A 27,428-nucleotide genomic window follows, 5' to 3' on the forward strand; every position below is an offset into this window, starting at 1 on the left:
TGAAGGAACAAACTCATTACACAGGCAAAGCAGCTGGTGTACTACATGGTGGAAGCACAAAAGCCTGCTGCTGCAGAAACCAAAGCTCCAGTTTAGAAAGCTGGGTACTGGTCTGCAGGGCAGAATTCACTGGGACAAGGCTTCAGCGTAAAGCAATCTCTTTGCTGCACTACGGAACAGTAACAATAACGCAACTCTCCCTACTTCCAGAATACCCCAGTCAGCAGCAGTGAGGTCTCCTCCGTGGATAAATTTAGATGGCAGCTCTATTAAGCTCCTGGCATCACAGGTGCTCACAGCCAAAAAGGGGAACAAAAAGTGCCAAATGTGTTGACAGGTGGAAAACTGTTCAGTGGGAGCTGCAGCGGATTTATGCAAACTCGGTGCATATTGGTTCCCAAGCTGCCCTTTGCAAGGCAAAAATTGCAGCACCCTTGTTATGATTCAAAAGGGATTTAAATGTCTAAAGAGAAAGCAGATGCTCAGTGGAATTTTCAGAAGAATTCAGACGTGGAGTTTTTAAAGCCTTACATATACCTGCACCTGGAGACGCTGAATAATTTTAGAAATCTGGCTCTTAATCTGGACTATTTAATGGTCTAATGCTTTGCACAGTAAAGCATTTTTAGCACTCTGCAAGAAAGGCAGGACAGAGCATTGAAAAGAGGTACAGCCTGTACCAGATATTTTTTCTAGCTTATTTCAGAAGAATAAGCTGTTTTCTCTCTGCAGTAATGCTACCTTGCTTGCATTTTAAAGATCAATTCAAAGTACTCTTCCCTAGTGTGAGTTATTCATTAAAGACCTATACATTTTTAAAAGCCCTTTGATGAATACGCTGGTTTCTGACAGAATGAAATTCTGCTGGTTGCTGGTTTAGAAAACAAACAACAAAAAATGTTTATTGTTGAATAATGATCAACCATCCAGGAGCCCATTTAGCCAGCACAGATTTAATCTAGAATCGTTCTGCAATATAACACGCAGTAGGTAGCGTATTTATTACAGGTGATTAGCGCTTGCCTCTTGCGATGCTGTAACACAGCACAAACCTAGAAGCAGAGTGGTTCAAAACCTCGCAGTGAACACCCACAAATGCACTGTCTGCAGGTCCTTATTCTTAAAACAAATGATGCACCCAAAAGGGAATTCAACAAGGCAGGGCAGCCTTTTGTCGCTCTGTGAGGTGGATGAATCAACACGGAGGAGTCAGAGGATGAGCCATGGAGGGATTTTACTAGGGAAGACACGGAGTGGCACAAAATCAATTCTAGACTCATGCCAAGCAGTGCAGGGGAGAAGTAACAGGCTGGTCTTTGCTTCAGCAAAGCGGCCTTGGCGTATTCTAGTGGCAGTGCTACCCTGATGCGCAAGGCCAACCCTGGGGACAGCGAAGGGCAAATCTCCACTGTTCTGTACTTGAACCAGCATTAACGTTGGCCCAGAGGTCTGCCCTCAAAGGCGTTTCCCTCTTATGCATATCCAGAGCAAAGACTAAGGGCAGCGGAATTACACCAGCGGAGAACGGCTGTAGCAGTCACATGTGAAGAAAGAAGCCAAGCGAAAGCAAGGGACCCCTACCTTCAGGCTACCTGGGGAGCCAAGTAAAGAGTTCTCCCAATACAGAACTCCTTATATGAAAGGCAAAAGGAGCCCTACACATCATCCACCTTTCAACTCAGGTTTGCAAAACGATCTGTCATCAGAATTTTACCAAAGTTGCTTAGTTTTGTTGTTTACTTCTCAGCAATAGCCAGGAAGCGAAATCCATGACTGTTTTATGGCAATTTCTTGCTGTAGATGAAGGCCACAAAAGGTCTCCTTTCCAGACCCAAATTATGTCCCAGGCCCTTCCTTGGGGGGAACCTAGGTGCAGCAGGAGTCCTCTCATGGCCTGAATCCAGAGGGAATGATCTCTACCTCTTAGGTGCAGAAAGAGTAGGCAGCTGAAGCCACTGGGCAACCATCCTCTTACCAGCTGCTCTGCCTTTAGTCTGACTGAGCACCCAATAAAACAAACACCCGTACTCACTTCCTGACAGGAATCTTTCCCTCTGCATTAAGCTGCATCTTCAGCTTCACCAGGCTGTGAAAAAAGACAAGATTATGAAAATGCACTTGTACAATCTTAGAGGTCCTACTAAGTAAGGAGAAAGAAAAAATATGCAGTTGGGAGTTAACTAAAATCAGGGCCCTCCAATCCATCATAACCTCAGACAGAACCTGTTCCTGTTTCTTTGTAAGGAGAAGCAGACAAATTATAAGAGCTTAGGTATCAGAAAGATTCCGCTGAAATGTAAGATACAGATAGAAGATAACAATATCTCCTATTATTTAGCGTTCCTCAGCGATCCCAGGCTGCCAACCGAACAATATTACAGAGCAAAGAAAACGAGGCAGCACTTTGTTGGGGTGAGTTCTGTGACTGCAGGGGCTCAGAATTGCAGTTTGTGTAATACCACATGTGTTTGACTCAAGCACTTCTGGGACAGTAGGTTGTCATGCAACATATGGCCTGACTACCAACGCCCTACCTGTGCCCTGGGGCTCCTGAGCTGACACAGGACTTGTTTTGGAGGCTGCTGAAGGCCCTGGAGCTAAGAACCTTTTTCTTTCTAGTATAGACAGAAAGGGCAGCACAGGAACGTTTAAGAGAACAACTTTTGTCAGAAATCACTTACATTTTCTCTAGGAAGGTGTACCGAGAAGCGTTGTATGTGAGGGGATTCCGAACAATGGCCATAATATCCTCAGCCCAGCTCTGTGAACACAAGGCAGAGGCGGCTGGGCATTATGGAACTGCACCAAGAAGTTCACAGCAACAAACATGGAAAGGGCACAGAACCATAGAATGGTTTGGGTTGGAAGGGACCTTAGAGATCATCTTGTTCCAACTCCCCTGCCCTGGGCAGGGACACCTCCCTCCAGCCCAGGTTGCTCCAAGTCCCGTCCAACCTGGCCTTGAACCCCTCCAGGGATGGGGCAGCCACAGCTTCTCTGGGCAACCTGGGCCAGGGGCTCACCACCCCCATAGTAAAAAATTTTCTTCCTTACATCCACTCTAATCTACCCTTTTTCAGTTTAAAAACGTTATCCCTTGTCCTGTCACTACAGGCCTCAGTAAAAAGGCCTGTCCTGATGCTTCTGGGCTCCAAATCCCACAACTGTGCCCTGAGCTTGCCTATATCATCTTCCTGCTGCCTATATACACTAGCAGCTAAAACTCTTCCATTGAGTCTTCTCAGCTGTCTGGTTACCCATACAAAGCACAGGAAGGACAAAAATGACATACCAAATTTTTTCCACTGGTCCTTCTCCATACAGGACAGAAATTTCTAGAGCTATGGAGGGACCACAGCTTACTGGGACACAAACCTGCTTGTTTATAACTGCCAGTAACATTGACAGGGTTCAGTTCCCTGTCTTCCCCTCTCCTTTCCTGCCCCCCTCCAAATTCCCCAATCCTTTGTGTTTCCCAGTGCTTCCTTGCCCTCAGGACTCAGTACCTTGCCAACGTTCTCCTTGTAGGACACAAAGTTATGGAAAGTGAGGTCCACCATGTCAGGGCCAGATACAATAGTCAGAGTCTTAAGCAGGAAGGTGCTGTGAGGGTAATCCAAGTTAAAAACCTCTCGGAGCTTCTGGCACTGCAAAAGAAACAACAGATGGGGATAAAGGGAGAATGAGGCAAACTGCACCTGAAAAAAACCAAACCCAATCCAAACATTGACCCAAATTCACAGCAAGCTTTCAAGGGTTGCAAAATTGTTTAATGTGATCTTCCTTCCCTTGGCTTTCCTTATTTTTCATCTTTATTCTGGAGCCTGCATTACCTGGAAACTCCATGGAACAAAACCTTGTGACTAACATCACTGCACAATCATGCCGGTTTGGTCTGAAAAAGTAAAAGCTGGAGACTGCTCTTCAAGAAATTCCTCCTGAGACTTCAGCCTGAACTCGCAGACAAGCAGGTGAGTATTTGGCCTGCTCATAGCAGAGGTGCATAACCAGGTTATTGCAGCCACCCGCTTGTCAAAACACACGGTAAAAAGGTCTGTTAAATTAGTGCGATACCTTTTGCTGTAACCAGCCTCCACCACAAGAAAGATGTTTGGGCCCCGGGTGGTCTGCCAGCTTCAGACCTGGTTACGGGAGGGATGGGCTCTCTGCCTCCAAATCCCATTTCCCGCTAGCTGTCAGTTGCTAGAAGTGGTTTTTTCCATAGCGATTGCAGTATCCTACAGCAATGGCTCACCAGAGATTTATTTTGTTAAGTATAAGGCTCATCTGATTAGTCATGCTTGGGTTTCATCACCATATGAAAGTATTTATAGAATCTCTTTAAATTATTTAGCATTTTTTACGTTCCTACATAAGGCATCACTAAGCCAAGGTACCCTGGAGTTGTACTGACAGTCGCTATTTATAATGAAAGGATAAAATTCCCACGTCCTGGAATAAAGCACAGCAATTCATTATCTACAGCACCGGCTAAATTCCTATCAAAGCAAACAGGGAGGCTGTCAGAGCACCTGCTCCCTCAGAAACTAAGGACAAAATTCACAGTCTGGGATTTTAGCAGAGCAGCTCAGACTCGGAAGTTTAACTGGAGCTGGAATCTGAGCTCTCGCTGTAGGCACAAACCTGCAGTTTGACACGCGGCAGAGTTACTGCGTTTCAACAAGTTAAAACACCGGTAACACCTTAACACAGTAGACATCACATTAGCTTCAGCAAAAGAGGTTTAAACGAAATTACTTTACCTTTGTTTTTGCTATAAACTTCTAGCACATACGAAGTGGGTGGCTGCAGTTCAGCTCGTGCTTAGCGACCTGTTAAGCTGCTACTAACTGGACAATGTCTGAATCCCTGCAAGCTGAAGAAAGCAAACTCCCCCCTCCTAGTCTTCCATGGACCTCAATTTAGCCCGAACCAACTAAAAAGCCCTACAGGCAACCAGCTGTTCGCATCCCATCGTGATTCCAACGGAAGCAATTCCATTTCCGCCCCAGAATTCTCTCTTTACTTTCGGACTGTAATAGCAGAAACTCCAGAACAGCTCAGCTTCAGGCATTCTTATGTGTCTGCACCACGTCACACGCTGAGCCGCGCATGTATTTTATAAGGAGCTCTGCAGATTTTTTCCCACTGCGTTTCTCCAAATTTCTGGATCATTTGCAATTTTAACACATCTGTAGCAAACAGGCACCTTTAGGAAAAACAGGATGGGCTGGATTATAACTCAAGATATCTGACTGCTGTCTCTTGCTTCATAAAAGCAACTCTCTGCGGGGGTAACTCTGAGACCTGTACAATCCTGGAGCATTTGGAGGGAAAGGAGGGTGAAAGCAATCAGCCACCCAGAAGATTTGCCTATTTTCTAATAGGCAATTTCTAAAATGCCTCATTTTTGCTTTGTGAGCAATTTTCTTTCGCAGAGGTGAGCAGCACCCACGTACCCCCACCTCCTTTCCCCGCTCATAGCAACTTCTGATAGAGTTTAACTTTTCATTACATGTGGCAAAGCGTTAGGATTTTAACTTTAGATTTAACTTCATCTTGCAAACGCACTGGCATTTGTTCAGCTTCCTTACCTCTAGTGTTGTAAATTATATGAAGCTAAGACAATAGAGAACTTGTGGTTTATGCTGAACTCATTTCCTGTATTTGTTACAGACCGGCTCCTCCCAGCCCTTCCTTCTCTACGAACTGGTGTCTCTCGGCTCTCCAGCAGCTGCTTCTCTTCACACTACAGCCCCAGCGGGCTCCATGCTGCATCAGAGCTTCTGCCTCTACCCACTGGGCTCCGCCGGGCAAACCTGGACCACACAGTGGTGGCAATGGCCTGGTATCTGATCGCCTTCTCAGAAGTTGCCGTTCACGGTTAGCCTTACGCTGTGCAGCTTTTTACATGCCATGCCCTTTTATCTGCATTCACTCATGACACCTCCTAACACCTCGGTGAAGTTGACAGCTCATTTTGCAAGAAGCCAACTGCAGCAGGAGAAAAAGGATTTTGTTAGGGATCTAAATTGGGTCATAATTTCCCAGCGACTGGTGTCCTGCCTGGCCGTAAGCAAGTCACTCGCTTACTCTGTGCTACCTACTGTAGAACCATAGAATGGTTTGGGGGGGAAGAGACCTTAAAGATCATCCAGTGCCACCCCCTGCCCTGGGCAGGGACACCTCCCACCAGCCCAGGTTGCTCCAAGCCCCGTCCAACCTGGCCTTGAACCCTTCTAGGGATGGGGCAGCCACAGCTTCTCTGGGCAACCTGGGCCAGGGGCTCACCACCCTCACAGCCAAGAATTTCTCCCTCTGATCTCACCCAAATCTCCCCTCTTGCAGTGGAAAACCCTTCCCCCTCGTCCCATGGCTCCCCTCCCTGATCCAGAGTCCCTCCCCAGCTTTCCTGGAGCCCCTTGAGGGCCTGGAAGGTCTCCCCGGAGCCTTCTCTTCTCCAGGCTGAACCCCCCCAGCTCTCTCAGCCTGTCCTCCCAGCAGAGGGGCTCCAGCCCTCCCAGCATCTCCGTGGGTGTTGGCACTGCACTGAATGAAGATGGTCAGAGAAGCCCAGAGACTGTGTCCAAGGAGCACAGAACCTGATGCCACGGCTCTATTATAACCTGTACTCCTCTGGCACCTTGTGCTGCAGTTTCACTACATAATTACTTAGTGTCACATTCCAGGTGGCCATAGAGAAAAAATAGGAATTACTACATGAAAAGCAGGACAACCAATTTAGCTATGCAAATCAGAGGAAGGGAAACATGCTTAGGAAATCGACTTAAAAAACCCAAACCGAAATCAACCCACTGGCAGAGCGGCTGAAATACAGATTCCACTTGCGTTCTACTTCCCGCCCTCCTGATTTCCCTAAAATCCTCGTCTGTACAAACCAGACTCATAGTCCAGAGCAAACCAAATTCTCATGCAAATATAAACAAAGAGCCAGGCCTAACGCAAGAGACCGAGACAGTCCCTTCTCTACTTGAAACGGGATACAGCTGAGTGATAGCCAGGATTCGCCACAGCTGCATGCACTCAACACTGACAATTTCTGTATCTTCACAAAACACGCTACATGATGCAGTGCTTGGGGTACTAGAAGACAGGACTTGACAATAAGTCTTCTCTTTCCGAGAAGAAAGGTCTTGTTTTGTTGTCAGAGAGGAAAGGGAACACCAAAGACTACTCAGATTGTCTCTGCAGGTAACGTTCGTGTCCTCGTTAGCAGCACCGCTCCAGTGTGGGATTCGGGAAGACCGATGGCTGTGAAGCGGGGCCGTCCTGTCACCGTCTGCACCACAGGGACAGCCTGTCTCTGCTCCCAGCATCTCAGCGAGATGAGGCAGAAAAAAAAAGATGCAGATGAAGCACTCTCAGCTCTCATTGCTGTCTTATCTAAAGGAAGCGGAAAATGCAGCAGCACACAGATTCTCATGGCACAAAATAACCCGCAGCGTTCTGGAATCGAGCAGGAACAGACTGCGAGGGAGAGATGCAGACTGTGCATCCTCAGTAACTTCTGTCCCTGTGGTCTAAGAGCTCACACTGCGGAAAGACGGAAGAGGCAGAAAAAGGGCCCTGCAGGGCAAAAAGCCGTTACTGAGATGTTACTATTTCCTTGCTCGGCCCCGTTGCGCTATTATAAACCCTTTGCAAGCCGTGGGCTTCTACCTGCTTTTCTCTTGCATGCACACGTATCAGTTTGTCTCCACACGGCTTCTTGTGATCACTCTTTTATTTGGAGGCCTGAATATCAGCAGGTTAGTTCCACCCTGTGCTCACACCCATTCCCGAATCCCCAGCACAGCGCCGAGAGGATGCTGAAGCCCCAGAGCTGCCACCTCCTGCCATGGTGCAGCAGCAGGACTGACCACCCACCGTGTGTTTATGGTCCCTGGCTCAGCCCTCTGCTCAGCGCTGAGCGCACTGTGAGCACTCCCTGCATTGGTGGTTCCCCATTCCTACTTTATCATCGCAAAATATGATGTGTGAAATACCTTGGTATAGTTTTCTCCCTTGTACACGTTCAGTTCAGAGTCTGCTTCTCCGGGTTCAATAACAACAAATGAGTATGGAGGATGAAACTGCTTTATAATCATGACAGTGAGAAAATGCAATTTCTGTTTTTACAAAAAATTATGCTTGTTTCAAAGCCAATGCCTGCTGGAATGTCTAAACAAAATGCAAGCTGAAGCCAACAGCCCAGCAGTCTGGCCTAAAACACCGTGTATTTTGGTCCTAATTATTACATCTTCTGTCACTGTTCTGGGGTCTTGGTGCATCAGAAAAAAACAAAATGGAACAGTCATTATCGTTCCTTGTTACTCAAAGGAAGACACAGAATTGCACTGCAAATAACATCCTGATCTGCTTCGGCATGCTGCTGAACTACATTCAATAGCGTTTTATCTTGTCTCGTTTATGTTCAAAGTCCCTGCTAATTCTTATCTTTATTACTCTTGAACATGTGCCAAAGTTCATTCTGCCCTGTCTCACAAAAAAAATTTCCATCAAGAAAAAAACACTGCAGAACACTGAGTAGCTCTCAAAGAAAATAAAGCAAAGAGGGAGAGAAGGGGAAACCTGCACATGCCCGGAGGCAGTCATGGGAGGACTCGGGGGCTGTGTGCGTGCTTACGTGTAATATGCCAGGAGGTGAGGGCTCAAGTGGGGCAGAAGAGAGAGGAGAGTCTTTCTCAACAAGAGCACGGCTGTCCCTCGCCTTCAGCCAGGTTCATTCCAGGAATTGTTTCCTTCTGGGGCAAATAGCACCCTCCTCTTTTGAAGGGGGCTCCTGCTGCTGCCAGCCCTTAGTGACTCGTCCCTTTTTCAAGGCCACGCTTACTGTGCTGGGCACTACAGGATGACTGTCACCTCCCTAAACGTTCCGCAGTGCCAGGAAGGGGATCCCACCAGTCCCTGCCCCCCAGCTTGCAGGGGCAATGCCGTGACCTGTACTGGGGAGGGAGCGCGTATGACAGCAGGTCTTCTCAGAAGTGGTTTTCTGCATGAGCTCTTTGGTGTTATTCTCCTTGGTGTGCACAGAGTGCTTACAAAGAAAAACCCCAAACCTCTTGCTTAGCAACCAAGGGAAAGTGTTACTGAAAGCAGGTAATTCCTGATATCCCCAGTGCAACCGCCCGCTGGCAGAGAGACTCATTTCCCCTACATTGGTCTGAAAAGCTCAGGGCATGTTCCACCCTCAGGCAGCCAGAAGAGCAGAGCACCTTGCAGGGGAAAGCACCGTCCTTGTAAATTCCTCCAGCCACAATTCCGTATGAAAACCAGACACAGGCTTTGCTTCCGAGAGACTGTGGCTGTGCCATGGCATCACTTGCAAGGACAGGGAGGGGGAAAGGATGCTTGATTTGTTATTGGTACTAGCCAAAGCTCTTCCAACACTTGCAATCTTGTTCTCCTCGTCTTACATACCATCCGTTAGCCCCTTCTCCTCCACTTGTAGCCAATGAAACGTAACCAATGTATTAGTTTCAGCAGTTATATCCCACAACCATTCTAAGCCATTATTTTGTAACAGGGGAGACAGGACCCTTTTTCATTCTTCTGCCCTTCACCTCTCGCAGGTCTTTGCTTTGCCACACCAGTTTTTCCATATTTATACCTTTTTGTAATGACGCACCAGACATAGCTGCCCTACGCGGAGGGTGTGGTGATTCACATTACAAAATCGTCACCGCTTTCTGCATTCCCTTGAGCATATTCTGTTCTCAGGAAAGCCAACTGAATACACAACTGAAGGCTTTAAGCAAGCCCTGCAGAAGCGTCGGGGATAGGACAGCCATGTGTAAATAAGAAATTCCCAGGACTGGTCTCTCCCAGCGTTTCAGTTCAATGGCCATTTCAGTGTCCGCACACGACCTCCCACCATACCATAAGAGAAAGGTGGACAAGGAGCCAGCCTAGGGCATTTTACTACACGTTGTCACAGAAATGCCAGAAAATTCCCTGAAATAAGAAGGAGACTTATAATAAATGCGTCTCTGAAATGCAGAATTCAAAAAGCACAGCAGAGGTTGTCATCAAGCGCATCACTTCTGCCTGTTGAGAATACTTAATAAATCACTTGATGCTTGACCTTTATTGGTAAAAAATGAGCCGTAGCCAATTCCTAGGACAGTAAAATACTCTCTGGCCTCTTACAATGGCTAGAATACAACAGCTACACCAGGTCAGAGCACAGATCCATCCAGATGCCTGGGGAAAAGTAGAAGAACAGGGCACACGCCATGATACTTCCCTGACACACTTCTGCAGCTTCCAGCAATTTATGATTCAGCAACTTCCTAAACCAGAGGCTTTATCTTGCACTTAATAACCCTCAAAGGGCATTTCCTTCTTGTCCTGGCTTTCAAAACTCACATACGTTTTCATGACTTGTGGAGGGAGGCATCCCCCAGCACAGCGACACGACACGCAAACCAGCAGCACCTCCTTCTGCTCGTGCAGAACCTGCCATCGGAAAATTCCACTGGGTGAGCAGCGCTCACGCTGGAAGAAACCCTGAGCAACCGCTTCGTGCTCACCTTCTCCATTCAACTCCCGATGTTACAGCACTCCACAATACTCCTCCACATCCCCCTCACCTTCTTTTCGGCCAGAGTACAGTCCCTGCCTACTCAGATGTTCCTCCTACAGCAGCCATTTCATTCTTCTATTAACCTTGCTCTTCTCTACCTTTTCCTTGAGTTCTTTATCTCATCTGAGATGAGGACACTAGAAACACACAGAAATATGGGTGCACTCGGGGTGTACACAGTGGCATGATTTCCTAATTCTTTCCTTATAATTCCTAACATACAACTTTTTTAAGAGCAAATACTACTGATCACCATGTTGATATTTTACCATACCCTCATGATCTTGTTTCTGAGTAGCAAGTCAACTCAGATCCTTTTATTACAGAAAGTTAGGATCTTTTCTTTTTTTTGTGTGCATTGCTATTTTTTATCTGTACTAAATTTTATCACTTATTAGATCATCCAGTCAATCATCAATTCAAGGTCTTTCTACAAACCAGCCCTCGTTTTATTACCCCAAAGAACTTGGTGCCATTGGCAAACTTTGCCTCTTGTGAACACACAGTACGTCATAGGCCCAAGCACTGATCTTTCGGGGAGTCTGCTGCTCCTCTCTTCTCCCAAGACACCTTCTTCTTCTCCTCCAGCAGTAATCTTTCCATGCAAAGTGTCCTCTCTTTTTCTCTTCTTTAAGAGCCTTTCCTTATTACGGGAATCACACGGGCTGCTTTCCAATTTTACTGAAAAGATTTAGAGCTAATTATTGGAACAGAACCACTGCTTCCCTCTCCCCTTTTGCTCTTTGCTATCCTGGTACTGCTCATGACTTTCCTCATTCTTTTCACAAACTTTTTTGCGCTTTCATTAAAAAATCTCTTTTAAAAGGCCATTTTAGTTTTTCTCTAGATACGGAATGTGGTCATCCCAAAAATGTACTGTGAATCACTCTTATTAAAACTGGGGTTGGCCTTTTTTCCAGAGCAATTTCTGGTTTGCGAGCAGGGGCTCATACAGAAAGATGCTGTTTGAGTAGAAATTCCCTCCATCCAGAAGCAACTCTGACACTGCACTTGTGCCAGCATGTTTCTCCCGGTAGTCTCCAATTAGTCTTCCTTAAATAATTACTGAAATCTAGGACATTTTTCTCCTGCCTGCCGCCACTAGAAGGATATCCACCTACAGCCTCAGTACTTACACCATCAATTTATAATCTATATCAAGAAAATAGTATCTCACACCTCTCCTTTAAGTGGGCCTTTTCCTTGGCGCGTTCTGTCTGGAGTGTAGCACCCAGCTCTACCAGCTCCAAATACTTTATTTTCTCAAATGAAAAAAAAACTTCCGAGAGCCTTTTTCAAACACTATTCCCACAAAGAAGTTGCAGACAGAGTTTTAGGCTTGTTGAAAACTCAAATATGTTTTAGTGAATTTCCAAGAAGAAACACAGTTTCTCAGAAGTAATTATGATTTTTAAGAATTGCGTACGATGGGTACTGTCCTTGAGCTCTGCTGTGCCTTTAGCACGCACCTCATTACATTCTTTTGAGAAACATCCGTCTCAGGGAGCTCTCACTAGACACTTCCAGGGCAGTATTAAGAAAACAGCCATACTGCTTATGCGAAGAGGCTGCTCAAGTCTTCTCAGTGTACATTGCAAAATCTTCCCCTTTTGCGTTAGTCTGAGAATCACCTACGTTACCACATGGAGCCATTCTCTTTACTCCTTTGTTTCCTTTTCACATTCTAGCTTTACTTCAATTTTCCACATATGGAAAAGGCAAGAAGAAAAGTTACAAACAAACAAAAAACAGATGCAGAAAAAAAGTCCTACCAAGGACAACTTTGCTGCAGGAAGCTTAAATTGTAACTGAAACCAAGAACAAAGTAGTAATCATGTGCTTCCCTTAGTCTGCCACCCTGCAAGGAGACAATTTAAAACTATTTGGAAAATAGAAAAAAAAGAGACACTAGTTTTTCCAAAAATACTTTTTCTTCCATTTAAAGGGAAAAGCCCCACCACACACTGCACTGGAGCCTCACTGTAACTACAGGTTTGTAGCTGCACAAAGCCGTCAAGCTGTAGCCTGACCCAGCCTGTGCGTCTCCGCACAAGAGAGCGGCTCTGGTGACTCAATACAGAAGCATCACACGTCTCCTGCAGGACTTCCCTTTGTAGCTGGGTGAATGTAGAGGCCAGGCCAAGGCTAAAGCTAGGCAGATGCACGGCAGGGCGGAGAACCCAGCCGCTGCGCACAACAGAGAACAGGCCTTTTGGAGGGCACTTAGATTCCTAGCTTTCTCGCATATTCTTTCCAACAAGCTCAAATACCATAGTCTGGACATGCCTTTTTTTTTTGGGTGCACAGAGGACGCCCGGGGAGCTCAGGGACAAGGGTAAAGTTGGCTGTTCTGTATTTTTGCGTAGTCGTGATGTAAGGAGACAGGGTCCCTCCACCTTCGTGTAAGAGAAAGCCAGGGTAAACTGCTTCAGCTTATGCCAAGCCCTAGGCAGCCTTGCCTTTCCCACATAAACACTGGCAGAAACGAAGCTATGCACTCACCTTGGGGATTTTGGCAAAGCGCCCTACTCGGGTATCTCGGATGCTGGTTATATCCAAAATTTCCATTTCCTACAACAGAATAAGGACAAGGAAGATGAAGGAAAGAAATCCACTGCAGAGCCCCCAGAAGCTGCAAGGCAGGTCTCTGCCAGTGCCCTTCCCTGGGGAAAAGCTCTCTCACCCGGCAGGGAAACACGGGCTGCTGCTCTCCCAAGCCGGCAGGGTGGCTAGTGTGGAGGCGGCAGGGGGCCTGCAGCACTGTCCCCTTGAGGGTGAGGCCAGGGGCTCGGTGTGGATTACCCCAGCAAGCGGCGTATGACATACATCCAGGTTTATATGGTGAAACTCTACCCCAGTTACAGCCCATGTGTTAATAAAACCCACTCGTGTTCTCAGCCTGCCTTTTGCCTCCGCGCGTTCGACGGGGAGCAGCTGCGCGGGAAGGCAGGCACGGCCACCGCACCCCAGGTCGCTCCCAGCAGATTGTCACCTGATCTGTTCTGAAGCAATTCCCATGGAGGACATTCCACAACCTTCCCTAGGCAGCCCATTCCATGTCCTCACTACTGGCTACTTGTCATGTTTATTTTGTTTGTTCTTTTAATATCCAACCTGAATTTCCTTCCTCTGTTACTAATTTGTCTTCTCACCACGGATCTGGAGAACAAATTATACTAGTTGTAGCAGATAATATTATTTTCCAGGACCACAATAAGGAACAATGTGGATACCATGTCTTCTGGCTGTATCCCCATTTATTGTCAAGTGGGATGGAAATTTTACGCCTAATCCCACTCCTTTCTGAATCCCTAGTGTAAAAGCAGTGCAGATTTTCTTCCTTGCTCTTCATGACAAGCATCTTAAGAGGAGCCGGCCAAAGATTAATAAGCCACATGAATTCAACAGACAAACTACTGACCATACCCCCCCACGCTCTGTATCAGCCCATCTCGTCCCCGGTTGCTGTGCATGTGCCAGCCCGCACATGACCTTTACAGGCCTGTCCCAGCTCCCTCTGACAGCCGGCATTTGCCCAACACCCTTCTGGCCAGCTCATACTGTCTGCAGCTTCCCTCCGAGAATAGGAAAGATGCCAGACAAGCACTTCTCCACGGATGTAATACAGGCTGTTGCTCCACTGTGGCTCTCAAATTTGCTTAGTTTATTTCAGGTGCAGATCAATGGCATTTTCTGGGAATATGAGACACCCTCCCAAGTCTGGGTTTCCTCATGTCAGCTCTGCTTCCTTACCCCAGTCCCTTTCCCAGGTAATTAAACCCCTCATGCCACTAACACAGTGAAATATCTCACTTTTGGTGGGTGACAACAGTTCCCCTTGCCCCATTTTGTGCACCTCCTCCAGTGCTACCGCTTCTTCCTGCTATCTGTCTGGAACTCTTACAGCAAAAGTTCTACCACCAGGAGCAGATCTTGAAAGGGGAATGAGAGTGAGGGAGATGGCTGAAAGGAGAGCACGTCTTCTAGAGGCTGACAGTCCCTGGCCTCACAACACTGTGTTCTCAGAGGATATGGCTGTGTGGCCTTTCCCCCATGGCACTGGGGCACAATCTTCTGAGAAGGCAGAGCTCACCAAAACACTACAGGTCTCTCGGCCAGGGCGCTGTGCGGGACTGTCTCTGTCTCTTTATCTCCCATGCCTCTTCAGCATGTAGGTCATGAGGAGGAAGTAGAGCTGAACCACAGCTCTGCTCTGGAAAGCAGAAGTAAAGCCCAGCCTTCCACCTCCAGTCAGCCAGATCTCTCCACCCCTTCTTGCTCATCAGCGAGGAACTGAACTCTCTTTCCTAAACTTGTTGCCCCTCTCTCCCCCACAGCAGCAAGCACCCTGTTGTTTACCTCCAGCAGCGTGCACACACCACCCAGGCCTGAGAGGAGCACAACTCACTCTCCAGACTTCATACAGTCTCTGCATCACTATGGTCACGACTTTTTTTTTTATTATTAAAATCTCTAAAACACCAACAAGTCAGTTAATTACAACAGAGGCTGCACATAAGGTACATGTTAGCTGAAGTTGCATACATTTAATTGCATACATCCAGCCACTTTCTTCCCAGCTGCACCACTGCACTGGTTGGGATGATCTTTTAGCATGCTGGGTAACAGGGGTATCAACGCTGTCGTTCTCTGTGAAGTCCTTTGAAGTACACCTAATGAACTTTGCAGGTATAAGACCGCCAGCATGACAAGCACAAAAAGGCCATGCTGATCTCTCTGGCATGCTTGCAGCTTCATTTCCTGCTCTTTTCTGGAACTCGGAGACAAATCTGCCATCGGATAAGTACAAGACTCCCAGGTCCTTTGTGCGTGGTTTCTTGCCAAGTGGAATGAGCGTGGTAGTGTGCTCCTGAGTGCAGAACTCAAGCACCTATGGTGTTTTAATCTTGCACAAACTCGAACTGGCTATTTGGAAACCAAGCTGTGAAGTCTTAGCATTTACCTTATTCTGATAGGTCCAGTATAAGTAAAAGCCTTTTGGATCCACTCGAAGAATCACAGGAGAGGCACTTGCTGTTTCCTGCCACACACAAAAAAAAAGAAGAAAGAAGGTCAGCACCTTACGTGACTTGGAGAACCCATCACGGGATGTAAGGTTCCCAGTTCAAATATAGACCCAGTGGGGTGAATCATCCTCTGTGATTTATGGAAATGAACCAGATGATTTTAGTTCATCTCCAGAGTAACAGTGTGAGGCTATGGAAGCTGATCTCTGCGGAAGCCTGGGTCTCACACCTAACACTTTGCATTTAGCTAGAACAACTTTCTCGGAGCTTCTATACAATGAATGAAGAGAATAAAGTACCTCTAGATACAACTGTTTGTTTCATTTGAACTGCCTTCCCTTCAAAACACCTACTTTGTTCTATGAGCTCCAGAAGGAGCCCAGACCAAGCAGAGACAGCATTCATCCACGGCAGCTACCATCTAGGTGTCTATACTCACGCTGGTTATCTGGGCTCTCTTCGTAGAGGGTGGGGCCTAGTCAGGAAGAGTTCAAGGAGGGGTCCACCAAATACAGCACAAGAGTCTGCTTTAGGTGGTGATTTTAAACTCTGTGGACTAGCTCTACACAGACTATAAAAAGAAGCAGCTATTTAAACACCCACACTACAGGTACAGTTAGATGAAATAATTTGGGGCTGATCCTGAACTCCACACAACAGGGGGCCCCTCCAGATCAGAACCAAGGCACATATTGCAACAGAGACACAGGCTGCTGTCAGGTTGTGTACTTCACCCCTGAATAGTTACACTGCTTCTGCATTGTCAGTTAAGGACAACTTCACAGAATTTTCACGACAACATCCATTCCCATCCCACATGCAAGCCTGTGCTAAGAGATGAATTAGTGTGAGCTCTTTGGAGTCAGAGATAAAGAACGTTTGGGTGGCTCTGCTTGGGCCCCAGCCCATTTGCTCGTTCAGTCTAGATGACTCCTCACCGCATTTGACCTTGGGTGCCACAGAAGATAGGATCGTAAGGCCTATCAGCCATTTCCAGGAAGGCTTCAAATTCATTCAGGAAGTTGATATACACAGCTACTGAGATGAAACCAGTAATGGAATCTGGAAGTTGTATTTGTCACTTGGCCTTGAGTTCTTCAGTCTGTTATTGAACTCATACTTCACTCCAGAGCGTATCTGTATTTCCAGGGACCTCCATTTCATAGAATCATAGAATTGTTTGGGTTGGAAGGGACCTTAAAGATCACCTAGTTCCAACCCCCCTGCCCTGGGCAGGGACACCTCCCACTAGATCAGGTTGCTCAGAGCCCCGTCCAGCCTGGCCTTAAGAACTTCCAGGGATGGGGCTTCCACCACCTCTCTGGGCAACCTGTGCCAGTGTCTCACCACCCTCATTTCCAGAGGAGGTTACTTCCTTACGGCAAACTGCCCATGCCACAGTGCATTGTATCTTCTCCTTGTACTCACGACTGTCTTTCTCACACTGTACTAGGGACAATGCTGATCTGCGCAGCATCATGCCCGTGTTCCCAGAGCTCTTGGTTAGCTCCCTCAACACAAGCCCCGAAGAGCAAAACAGGCACTGTAGTACTACTACTGAGCATTGTGCCATGTTTCTAGATTAACTTTATCACCTCTGAAGCAGCTTTCTTGAAATCTAGCTCAGCTGCAATAAGGACCGCTGACAGCTGGCCTCCTGATCAGGGACACTTTCCTGAGGGGTGGCTCCTTGCAGCAAATGCGATGGTGAATTCCACAGAAGATGGTCTGGCAGCCAAACTGGCTGCTGCTCACACTGTGGAGTTCAACTCTAGGGCAGAAAGCAAGTGTTGTCTGGTAAAATCCTGTAATACATAATCTTTCAAGGATAGAAAACGTAAGAGTCAGCATCGAGCCAAATCCATAGGCTTCTGCTCAGCTCAAGAGGTCAGCTGCTACATTGTGCCCCACCTGAGGTTTCAGAAGGGTTCCCAAGCCAGTTCTTGAAAGAAACCATCACCCATGCAGTAGGACTTAATCTCCCTAGTCTGTCCAGCAGCCCCAGCTTGTTGGGTGCTAAACAAAGCACAGCAGAATTGCACTTTACCCCAAGATGTGCCAGTGCAGCCTGTCACAGATCCTACCGCACTCCCCTCCAGAGAATACACTACAAATGCTGGACAAGGTGTAGGCACTACAGAAAAAGCATGGGTTTGCTTTACTTAAGAGACTGTTGGGTACAGTGAAGGGTACCATCCAGCCCCAAACCGTACAGTGATGTAAGGAGCCAATCTGATCTACCTTCATTCTTTTGCCTCAGATATTGTGGAAGGAGTTCAAAACTATTACCAACAGCATGGCCAGGTCAATTCAAAGAGCGAGACAAAAAAACCACAGGACCGTGACCTCTGAAGAGCTGCTTTTATCCTGACCCTCTGCTAGTAATGCTGCAGCCTGGAGCTCTTGCCATCATCCTTTGCAGCCTGCTCTAACTGTGGAGTGGGAAAGCACAATGAGATGGAGCAACATGACCAGAACAGCCCATTTGTGGAGAAGGCTTTCATTATTGTTGGAGGTCAAGTCTATAAACTACTTAGTAGTTAGAGGCAAACTTTTAGGAATGTTTACAAATCTGTAAACCTCAGGGACAGGGAAAAATCCACACAGGACTTGAGCTCCCTAACTCCTATGGTTGCAGCAGCAAATAAACACTTGGTGGGTCTGGAAGCCCAACTCGAGTCAGCTTGGATTTCAAGGGAACCTAATGATTCCAGGAATTCCCAGTGAAGTATTTAATAGCTTCCAGTTTTTGGGAAAATGGTCCCCATGCTTTTGCTGCACACAAGTGATCTACCTCCCTGGCACACGCTGCCTTGGGACTTAAAACTCTATTCCAGCTTTACGCCCACAAAAGTAAGCACTGATCCCTCCTGCATTGCTGCTGGAGGCTCCTTCTAACGCGTCTCATTTGCAATACCACATCAAATGCTTCCCCCAGATCTTGATGAATAATCATAACCTGGCCTGCCCCCCGTTTTATCGGCATTCATGCTGAATAGCAGACAATTCATACTCCAGACAAAATGGATGGGCAGCTGCTGTCCTCTTGCTCAGGTATGTGGGTATTAGGGGAAATACTTTTTTGTCATCTAAGGAACTGCGGAGGGGGACTACTGCATTCAAATTACCCTCTCCTCTTCTGCTCTTCCACGCTTTGTTTCCCTCACAATGAAAGACAAACAGAGACTGCAAACCAGGGGTCTTGAAGACACAAGAGGACACTGAGTTGGAGAGAGAAGCAGCTTTTTGCAGCACCCTGTGAGGCTCTGGCACTGTTAACACACCGGCCCCTCAGTGCTCGGCCGCTGCGCAGACCCACAAGCGGGCAGGCGTGGGAGGACATGGCTCACCCTCTGATCCACTCCAGGAACAGGGCCATAAGAGGAAGCAACTTGGAGCCTGATTTTTTCTCTATCTGCAAAGCACGGAGAGTCTGCTCAGCTCTGGAGTAAATCCTACTCATCACACTCCTCTGGACGTGTCCAAATGCAGCATGTGCCTCTCACCCCAAGGAAGCTCCCAGCAGCGACTGCCTTCCTGAGGGCCGGTTCACAGAGAGAAACAGGACCTGGGGTGCTGCACCAGAGCAGCTGTGACACAGACCCAGTGGCACACGCCATTTACTTCCAGCCTCCACAGTAACAAGAGGTGCAGAAGTCACCTCATCAACCCCTAACGATATGCCCTTTGTTTTTAGCCCTCAGTTCACGCTCCCTATCCAGACATCGCTGCTCTCAGGTACGACACACAGTGTCCCTTCCCCCCCACTGAATACGTGCTCCCAGCCTCCCCACAAACCCTGACCAAAACACAGTATCTGCCCTGCCACCACGCATACAATCTAGCAAAGCAAAAACCCCGGTACTCACATCATCCCATTTGATGAAGCGCTCACCCTTGGATAGATACTCCTTCACCTCCGGGGGCTGCAGGACAGGGGTAAGCATTGACATTCTGTCCCACAGATGTGCTCCTCAGCTACCAGAAGCAAGAGCAGCTGCACAGTTTGCTCCTCCTTGGCCCCCTCTCCTCTATCTCTGCCTCTCACATGGCAGGGCGCTCTGCCACTGCCACTGTTGGCATCAGAAAGCAAACAGCCTCTTATATCCCAGCCAATTTTAGGAGGGGCAGGGGCAGGCAGGCGAGGACCGATGAATCTGCATTGTAAATCAACAGCTCTCCAAGCAAGCACGAGCAGCTCAGCCCAAGGTCACCTAGAGGAAAGCTTGCGATGGGCTGAGATGCCCGCGTGGGCAGTCATGCACGCACGCACGCCGCCTCTCCAGGAGGGACCTACTCCTCTGAGTTGTACTTGTGAAGCGCACGGTTCGTAGCACTTCCGCAACTGAACTTCCTTAAATGTTGTCTTTGACAAAGTGCAGGCATTGCCAGCTGACACTCAAACTATTTCAGCAGATGTGGTTGCGGAACAGCTCAGGCTTCGGCTACAAGCAGACTGCCCCCTTCATGCGATGGGCCAAATGTCACAGAAAATAAACTTATTCCTTGCTCTGTACAGACTCCGCTTCTGGGGCCACTTGCTGCACTTTTTTCCTTTCTCTTATCGGTTCTTCTGAACGTCAAACCGAAAAGTGAGACAGGTCAGCAGAGCAGATGGAAACTGCACAGACAGATGAAATAAAACATTCACCAGAGTCCGTAGGAACTGCAATATTCTCCAGATTCACTTGGGTCTACTGCAGACGCTCTGGGAACACAGAATGAGAGATGTGTAAAGTGGGGATTATAATGATGAAGCTGCCAGGAAGTGACAGAAAGCAGAACAGAAGATTAATGGCAAACAGGGCAAAAACGAGTCCCTGCTCCTGACCTTGGAACGAAGAAATTACGTGTGGACAGTGGAGGAGAAAAGGAGCTCTGGTGGCAGATGTGCACTGGTGAACCAGGAGAGTGGCTTGTGAAAAGGACCGACACGGGCAAGGTTAATTTTAGTCAAACAGGCAGAGCCCCACAAATAATTAGAAGTGGAGATAACTGTGCCACTCTTCCCATAATAGGATTCCCAGCCACGTGCTGAGATTTCGTCCTTGTTGTCTCCTATGAAAGTCAAGGTGTGGCACTTGCCATTGCTCAAGAGGGACAAGGCACTGTCAGAAGTAGCACAGATTCTCCAAGAAGGGTGGACAAAGAGACTCCCACTGTGCAAAGGGAGCCAGCTGCATGGTTTTGTTCGTTCTTTCCCACCTCTGACTTACTCAGTTCGATAAGGCCAGCACTTCAAAGTAGACTGGGCAGCTGGGGGAAGGCTGACTGAAGGAATCCTAAGAGCATTCTCAAATGTCAGTGGCACGAGAGATTAAGTGGACCTGTAGCAAGTACTCTATTTGTAAAAAAACAAAGATGGCAGCAATTCTCAGAGAGACGCCTGCTGCAGAAACAGAGAACCCTGAACAAAGCCAACATCCCTTGTACATTTCTCTCAAGGGTTTATCTGCCTGAAAAACTGGGAATAAGAGAGTTTCTACATTTCCAGCTACAATCTGCATTTACTAACTTATTTTGCAAGGCACTGTACTTTACAAGAACTGGCTATCCAAGCTAAGGCTGTTGGCTCTATTTTATTAGGGCAGTGAACTGGGGTGGCTTACCCATAGCTGTGATTACTCAGTATCAGGGCTGAGACTAGGGACATGGGAATCAATCACCTCCAGCCTCATAACCAAGCCACACTCGTGGTATTAAGCTTCCTTTGCATGTGCAAAGTGACATGTTCTTCTCAGGCAGCCAGCTGACAGAGCAGTGGGGTACTCCAGGCCCAGCCAAGACAGCATCACCAGGACCCCCCCACCTCAGAGAATGCTGTTACTCCCAAGCAACAAAGCAGCAGATCCCAAAGGCTGAGCTAGACGCACTCAGGGACTTCAGCAACAGCCTGGCACTTGCCATAAATGCCAGTGAAACTCCAGGCACTGCTGGGTGGATTTTGTTCTGTGCTCTTCTTGTAAGCAGCTTAGGAACAGACCCTCAGGCCCAGGTACGCATAGAGAAAGCCCATGCGAGCACAGGAGGCTGCAGTGAGGAGTGAAAGTTTTCTCTGCTCTCACCTGATCCCTTCTGCAAGGCCAGAGCAGTTTCAGGGATGCTTAACTTTAACTTAGGGAGCAGCTGTGAAGAGGATAGAGCATCAGTCTTGCTCAGAAGTGCTGCAGCCCTCCTGCCCTCTGCAACACAGAAAGCAATAAAGGAAGCCTCCAAGATCCCAGCTGTGAAGCAGTGAAAGGTGGGATGCGTTTTGCCACCTGGTACAGCCAAGAGCATAGGGACTGCAGGAGAGATCAGGCAGTCACAGCTACTGGTTCTAGTGGCCCATCTGGTATTTACCACAGTTGTTACAGCTTCGTGAGCAATGTCTGCTTCTTGCCAGATCCAGGGCCTCACGGAAAGGCTGCATCTGTCCTGCATTCTCTCAGACCTGGATATTCAACAGCTTTCTCTGTCTCATCAACAAACATGAAGTAAGCAAGAATCCTACCACAGTTTTACTTGCTTGTGACTCAAGGTCAGCTTTCCCTAAGGGATAAAAGAATAAATCTAAAAAAAAAACCAAAACAAAAAAACCCCACCCAACAACAAACATGCAGAACAGCAACCAAGCTAGCGGCTGTCCTGTGAGGCTGCACGGTGCTGCACAACATCAGCGGCCAAGATCCCTGCTTGCATAAAGATGGTCACAAAAGCTGAAGCTCACTTCCTTTTGCATAACCCAACCTCCTTATCTTTCATTTCACACTCCTTGCTCTATGTGGGACCTTCTGTCCCTTGCATGAAGAGACGGCTGATGGAACAGCGATAGAATAAAGCAACTGTCCTGCCCTCTGCTGAAAGCTCTGATAGCGGAGCAGGCAGAAGCAGCAGCACTTCAGCAGCATTTATTCCAGCCACTCTTAATTTTCTTTCTCCTGCAGGGCCTGTCACCCAGTGTATACTCATCCTACATCCCCTCTGGTCAGGGCCCCCTGCCTCCTTTGCTTTCTTCCCTTACCTTCACCACCAAGCACCCCACCACCCACTACAAGACTGCTTATATGCAAAAATTTCCCTTTTTTTTCCTGCCCCTTTTTTTTTCCCTGAGGACTCTTCCCTATCTCCCTGTACTATCTATTCAGCAGTCTCTACCTCCCACAAAGTGCACGCAGAAGCAAGGTAGTCAGCATCACCCTTCAGAGATTTTACAAGATAGGGTCTGTAGACAGTGATTTAAGCCACGCTGTCTATTAAACCACCTTGACTGGATGGCTCCTGAGTTCTAGCAAATTACTTCGTAACCTCAACCCCAACCTATTCGTAGCACACACAAAATCTGTAAATCTCTCCCAGCATCGCTCCATTATGATGATACTTTGCAATGTGTAATACTGTCCTCTAGTGAACAGCTATGATATTGCACATGCAGCCTTCAGCATTGCCTTCAGACACCAGTAATAAATTCACGGCTAAGCAAAACTGAGTTCATCCGGCTGCTCCTTTTACTATTCTACCCTCTGAATCCTGGGAATCCTGAAAGGATTAATGGCACCATTAGGACCACAAAGGCCAGTATTTTCTCACCACCCCCGGAGAAGAGAACTGCTGAGTGTGTGTATACCGGGGCACATTTAGCATCCTACTTTGAGCCCAAACCACAAAGGCCAAGGATTCATGACAGCTCTCAGCTGACAGCATGACTCTTCAACTCCATCTGCAGAAGTCAGAGGGCAGTGGACTACAGCACAGAAAGACAACTGGCCACAGATGCCACAATACCATAAAAGCAGTGAGGTTTGGTATAAAAAAAAACAAAACAAAACAATCTGACCAACCACTGAGACATCATTAGGTCCATAATTAAGCGTCCACTGAGCAGGAATATGCATCAGGAGAATGTTGTGCTTACAGCACTTTGCTGGCTCTCTGCATATTTCCAAACCGCACAGCTGAGCGATGCAAGCAGGCTCTCACACTGTTTAAACACCCTATACATTACTGCAGTACAAAAATAACACTGCACAGGGATGACTGAACCATGCAATTCCTAATGGCTAGCAAAAGAATGAAAATTTCCAAGACAGGTCATTAAGAGAAGAGCAAGGAGGATAACAAGCAGCAGCACACCAGATAGAACGTGCCCATCTCCTGTTACCTTGCAGTAACACAACAGCAAGAACAGGAGAGTTCTACCAAATCCAGGGGTGAATCCATCTAATTGCCCCACTTTGTTTACCTGCAGTATAAAATACTGAATCGGAAATCAGGATTCTGGGGGAGGAAGCCCCATTTTGCTCTTGACCTTATCAACTTTTTCCTCCCAGTGTACCAGCCCCATTTATTTCACCTGCAAGCTGCTGCTTTCTGTGGATGTATTTCCTGTCTGCCACAGCAGACTCCCAATCCTGGCTGAGACCTCAGTATTACTGCAATAATTCTGCCATACTTACATCCCTGTTGCTTCTGCTTTTCACAGTCAGTCTATTAGAATAGAGTATTTCAGTTGGAAGGGACCAACACCAATCGTGCAGTCCAACTGCCTGACCAATTCAGGGCTGAACAAAAGTTAAAGCATGTTATTAAGGGCATTGCCTAAATGCCTCTTAAACACTGACAGGCTTCGTGCACCTACTACCTCTCCAGGAAGCCTGTTCCAGCTCTACAACGTGGATTTTACTCACTCAACTTCCCTTGGATAGGCATAATTTTTTCAATTTGTGAGAAGGTCAGATGCTAAGGCACATTTTTCAAGTGCAACCTCCTATGGAGGGTCCAAAGCAGCAAACCCAGCTGCCACAGTATCTGTGTCTGCCCAGTGAGTCAAGTCCAGAAGATCACAGTCCCCTTGAGCAGGTCACAGAGAACAGCAGCTCAGGGGGCTTTGCAGCTCAAGGTCAACTTCTTAAACTGACATACAATGGAGACAGTATCTGGGGCAAGACACAAACCTAACAGCTTTAAGAATGGGAGAAATTACATATTTTTAAGGTCAACATGCTCATTCTCAGTTGAGACAAACTATTATTCCTGAAACATCAGTCTTCACTGTGAAATAGAGAATGAGGAGTGATACACAACAGTTTCTGCTCAAAGCATTCAGGGTGTAGGGAAAACCAAGACCCACTGGGAAGAGGCACGTTTCTTGCCCCATCCAGACAAAAGCCCGACCAAGAACCTGGGTGCAGACTCAGGTACTGAGCACACTTTGACTCTTCCCTTCAGAGAGCTCCGAGGCAGCCAGGGTAAACTAGCAGATTAGTCCAGTCTTCAGGGCAGGATTGAACCCCTGTTTCCCTGAGAGCGGGCACGTTCACTGGTGTGGCTCCAGGAAGGTGAGAGCTCCTTGGCTGAGAAGCAAAGGATATCAGCTTAGTTCCAGCATCAAGCTAAGGCAGGCAATGTGGCCTTCAGCCCACAGATGGCTTTTTATCAGCACAAACACAAAGTTTTCTACATGGATTTAAGACAACTGTGTCCGTATGTGTAAGCCCCAACACACTGACTTCGAAAGGCAAAGCATCCTAATGAATCCCATTCCAGAGACGCTCATCCCAGACTGCCTCCTCATGCAGCACTGTTCAGAATCAGGGATGAAAAAACAATAAAATAATAGAAAAAAAAAGCAGCAGCTATAAACCTTCTTTGCAGTGCCCCTGCCAGCTGATTCCAAGTTAAAGCATTCTCAGGCTGCTACCCAAGAACCACTCTGCCCACTCAGCTAATGGAGCTGAATAGGTTCCAGCCATGGTCTTCCCTGGCCCACCCATAAACTTCTCCACATGCTAGACTAAAAATCTGCTAGTAATATCCAGCCTCAACCTTCCACTAGTGCCCTCCTCAATGCAAAGGCCTGTGCACATTATATTCCAAACTCTTCACCTCCCTGAGGTGAGATGCACTTGTGAAGCAATGACATATTCAAGTTTAGTCCTGCAGGAAAGAATTAATTTTCCATCACAGGCTGCAAAGGAAAAGCCAAGTAGGTTTGCAGGTAGGTCTACAGCCTCCCCTGTTTTAAGTAAATAGTACAAAATCAGAGACTCACAAGCTTTTCAGACTAAGGACCACTTTCAGCCCCCACAGGTTTCTCACTAACCTCCACCTAGATAATTGAAGATGTTGGAAAAAAACCAACCCAGAATCTCAAAAGGCACAATGGCTCCCCAGCCCCTGGAAGCCATCAAACAAAGCTGATTTACACCAGCTGATATACCCGGCAACTGTAAAGATGAAGCTAAAGGTGTCTGAAGCTAAAGCGGCAAGACCTCATCCAGGCAGCATCCTTTGTAATCACCTGTGGATGGGATGAGGGTTTTAGATCAGATCCTGATGAAATGATGAAACCCATTTTCATCCACTTTTGCAGAGAGTTTGCTCTCCTGACCCATCCCTGCTCCCCACGATACCACTGTGCACACAGACAGATCACAGGCTCATCCCAGTGCCATTAACTAATGAGCACATGAATTACACACACATCATGGCCATCGCTTCTTCTTCCATTGCTGCTCTCCAAGAGACTGCCTTATCAGGAACTGCCCTTTTTAACTTATTTACTGTTATTTGTGCTTTTTACATAGCTTTTCTAGCTCTGATGCATGCAATCAGTGCAGTATATTTTAAATCCTCTCCTGTCTTTCTAGAGGTCAAAATTAATCATTGAAAGTGATTTTTTTATTTCATCACATTATCAAACAGGGAACAAACAATGGCACCCACACAAAATGACTACAGATTTCTTGGAAAAGAGCTCTCTAGAAAACATTTAACACTGTGTGCAACTCCAGCCCTGCTTTCTTTGGAACAGTCAGATAAACATGGGAAGAGGAAAAAGCAGCAAATGGAATGGAAATCACTACCAGAGCACAAGGAAGGTCTCTTACTAGGTGATTTCTGTGGCATTCCTGATGTATGAGCGGCCAGAGGCAGCAGCACGTTCATGAACTACACTGACAAATACAAGGCTGGGTGTACTGGTGGGAACAGTGAAGGCTCAAGAAGGTGTATCAGGGGAGGCTTCTGTCTAATGAGACACGTTCACAAAAAGCAGCGCAGCTTCCCAGATACAAACACCAGCTCTGACACGTGCCACCTTGTTAGTACTGGGAGCATACGCAGCTGGGTTAGATGGCAGGTTTGGTTTCATTCTGCAGTTCACAATTCGTGGTCTTTAAGATCCCAGTAAACAAGCTGGAGTTGGTCCCCAGGCTTTCACAACCTCCGTAGTATTTTGCAGCCAACAATGATGCATGCACTGCTCTCCGCAGAAAACTGATGAATAATACTGTCACATAAGCAAAACCATTTGGACACCCCTGCTGGAAACGTATCCATCCAGATGAGCAGATGATTATCAAACCACTGGATCTGGAAGAAATATTTTCCTGAGTAGAATGGCCAGTGGCTTGTAAAACAAGATTTAAAGATTTATCTGAAGACAAGACAGCATTAATATGGAATCCCATTTCAGCTCATTATCAACAAACCTTCCCCCTTTTCACAGGTGTACAACACAGCATGACTGAATTTTCCACTGACATTTTCCATGCTTTCTGCTCCTGGAAGCATGAGAACAGCCTCTCCCCTAGGACTTTACAGCTCCATTCCCAGTCGCAGCCTGAACCAGGACAGCAGTGTGAAAGCAGTAGGATGTAACAAGTAAGAATCAGCTCCAACAGAACTGGGAGAGGTTTCAGGCTGCTATTGTAATTCAGTTAAATAACCCTCCCTTGCACAGGGTTATCAACATGAGTCCAGCACATTTTCCTCATTCAGCTACAAAGCCAAGCACACAGAAATGGGGAAAGTCA

General features: G+C 47.1%; 1 protein-coding gene across 9 annotated transcripts in view; it reads right to left on the reverse strand.

The window, feature by feature from the left end:
• The window catches only part of PLCB2 (phospholipase C beta 2), a 63,583-nt gene that overhangs the window by 29,509 nt on the left and 6,646 nt on the right, over positions 1-27,428 (reverse strand). For 3 of the 9 annotated variants that reach the window (XR_012586945.1, XR_012586946.1, XM_074586628.1), the window contains exons 1-6: positions 19,503-19,980; positions 15,570-15,647; positions 13,109-13,177; positions 3,507-3,647; positions 2,682-2,761; positions 2,033-2,086 (exon numbers count right to left, since the gene is read on the reverse strand). Coding sequence is in view for 6 of the 9 variants with exons in the window: in XM_074586628.1 (XP_074442729.1) it covers positions 2,033-2,086; positions 2,682-2,761; positions 3,507-3,647; positions 13,109-13,177; positions 15,570-15,647; positions 19,503-19,586 (506 nt within the window). In the remaining 3 variants the exon portion in view is untranslated. Of the gene's footprint in view, positions 1-2,032; positions 2,087-2,681; positions 2,800-3,506; positions 3,648-4,763; positions 5,104-13,108; positions 13,178-15,569; positions 15,648-19,502; positions 19,981-27,428 lie in introns of those variants that run through there. The other 6 variants (XR_012586947.1, XM_074586630.1, XM_074586629.1 and 3 more) reach the window with 6 other exon arrangements.

This window comes from Larus michahellis, chromosome 4 (assembly GCF_964199755.1).
Source record: "Larus michahellis chromosome 4, bLarMic1.1, whole genome shotgun sequence".
Classification (NCBI taxonomy): Eukaryota; Metazoa; Chordata; class Aves; order Charadriiformes; family Laridae; genus Larus; species Larus michahellis.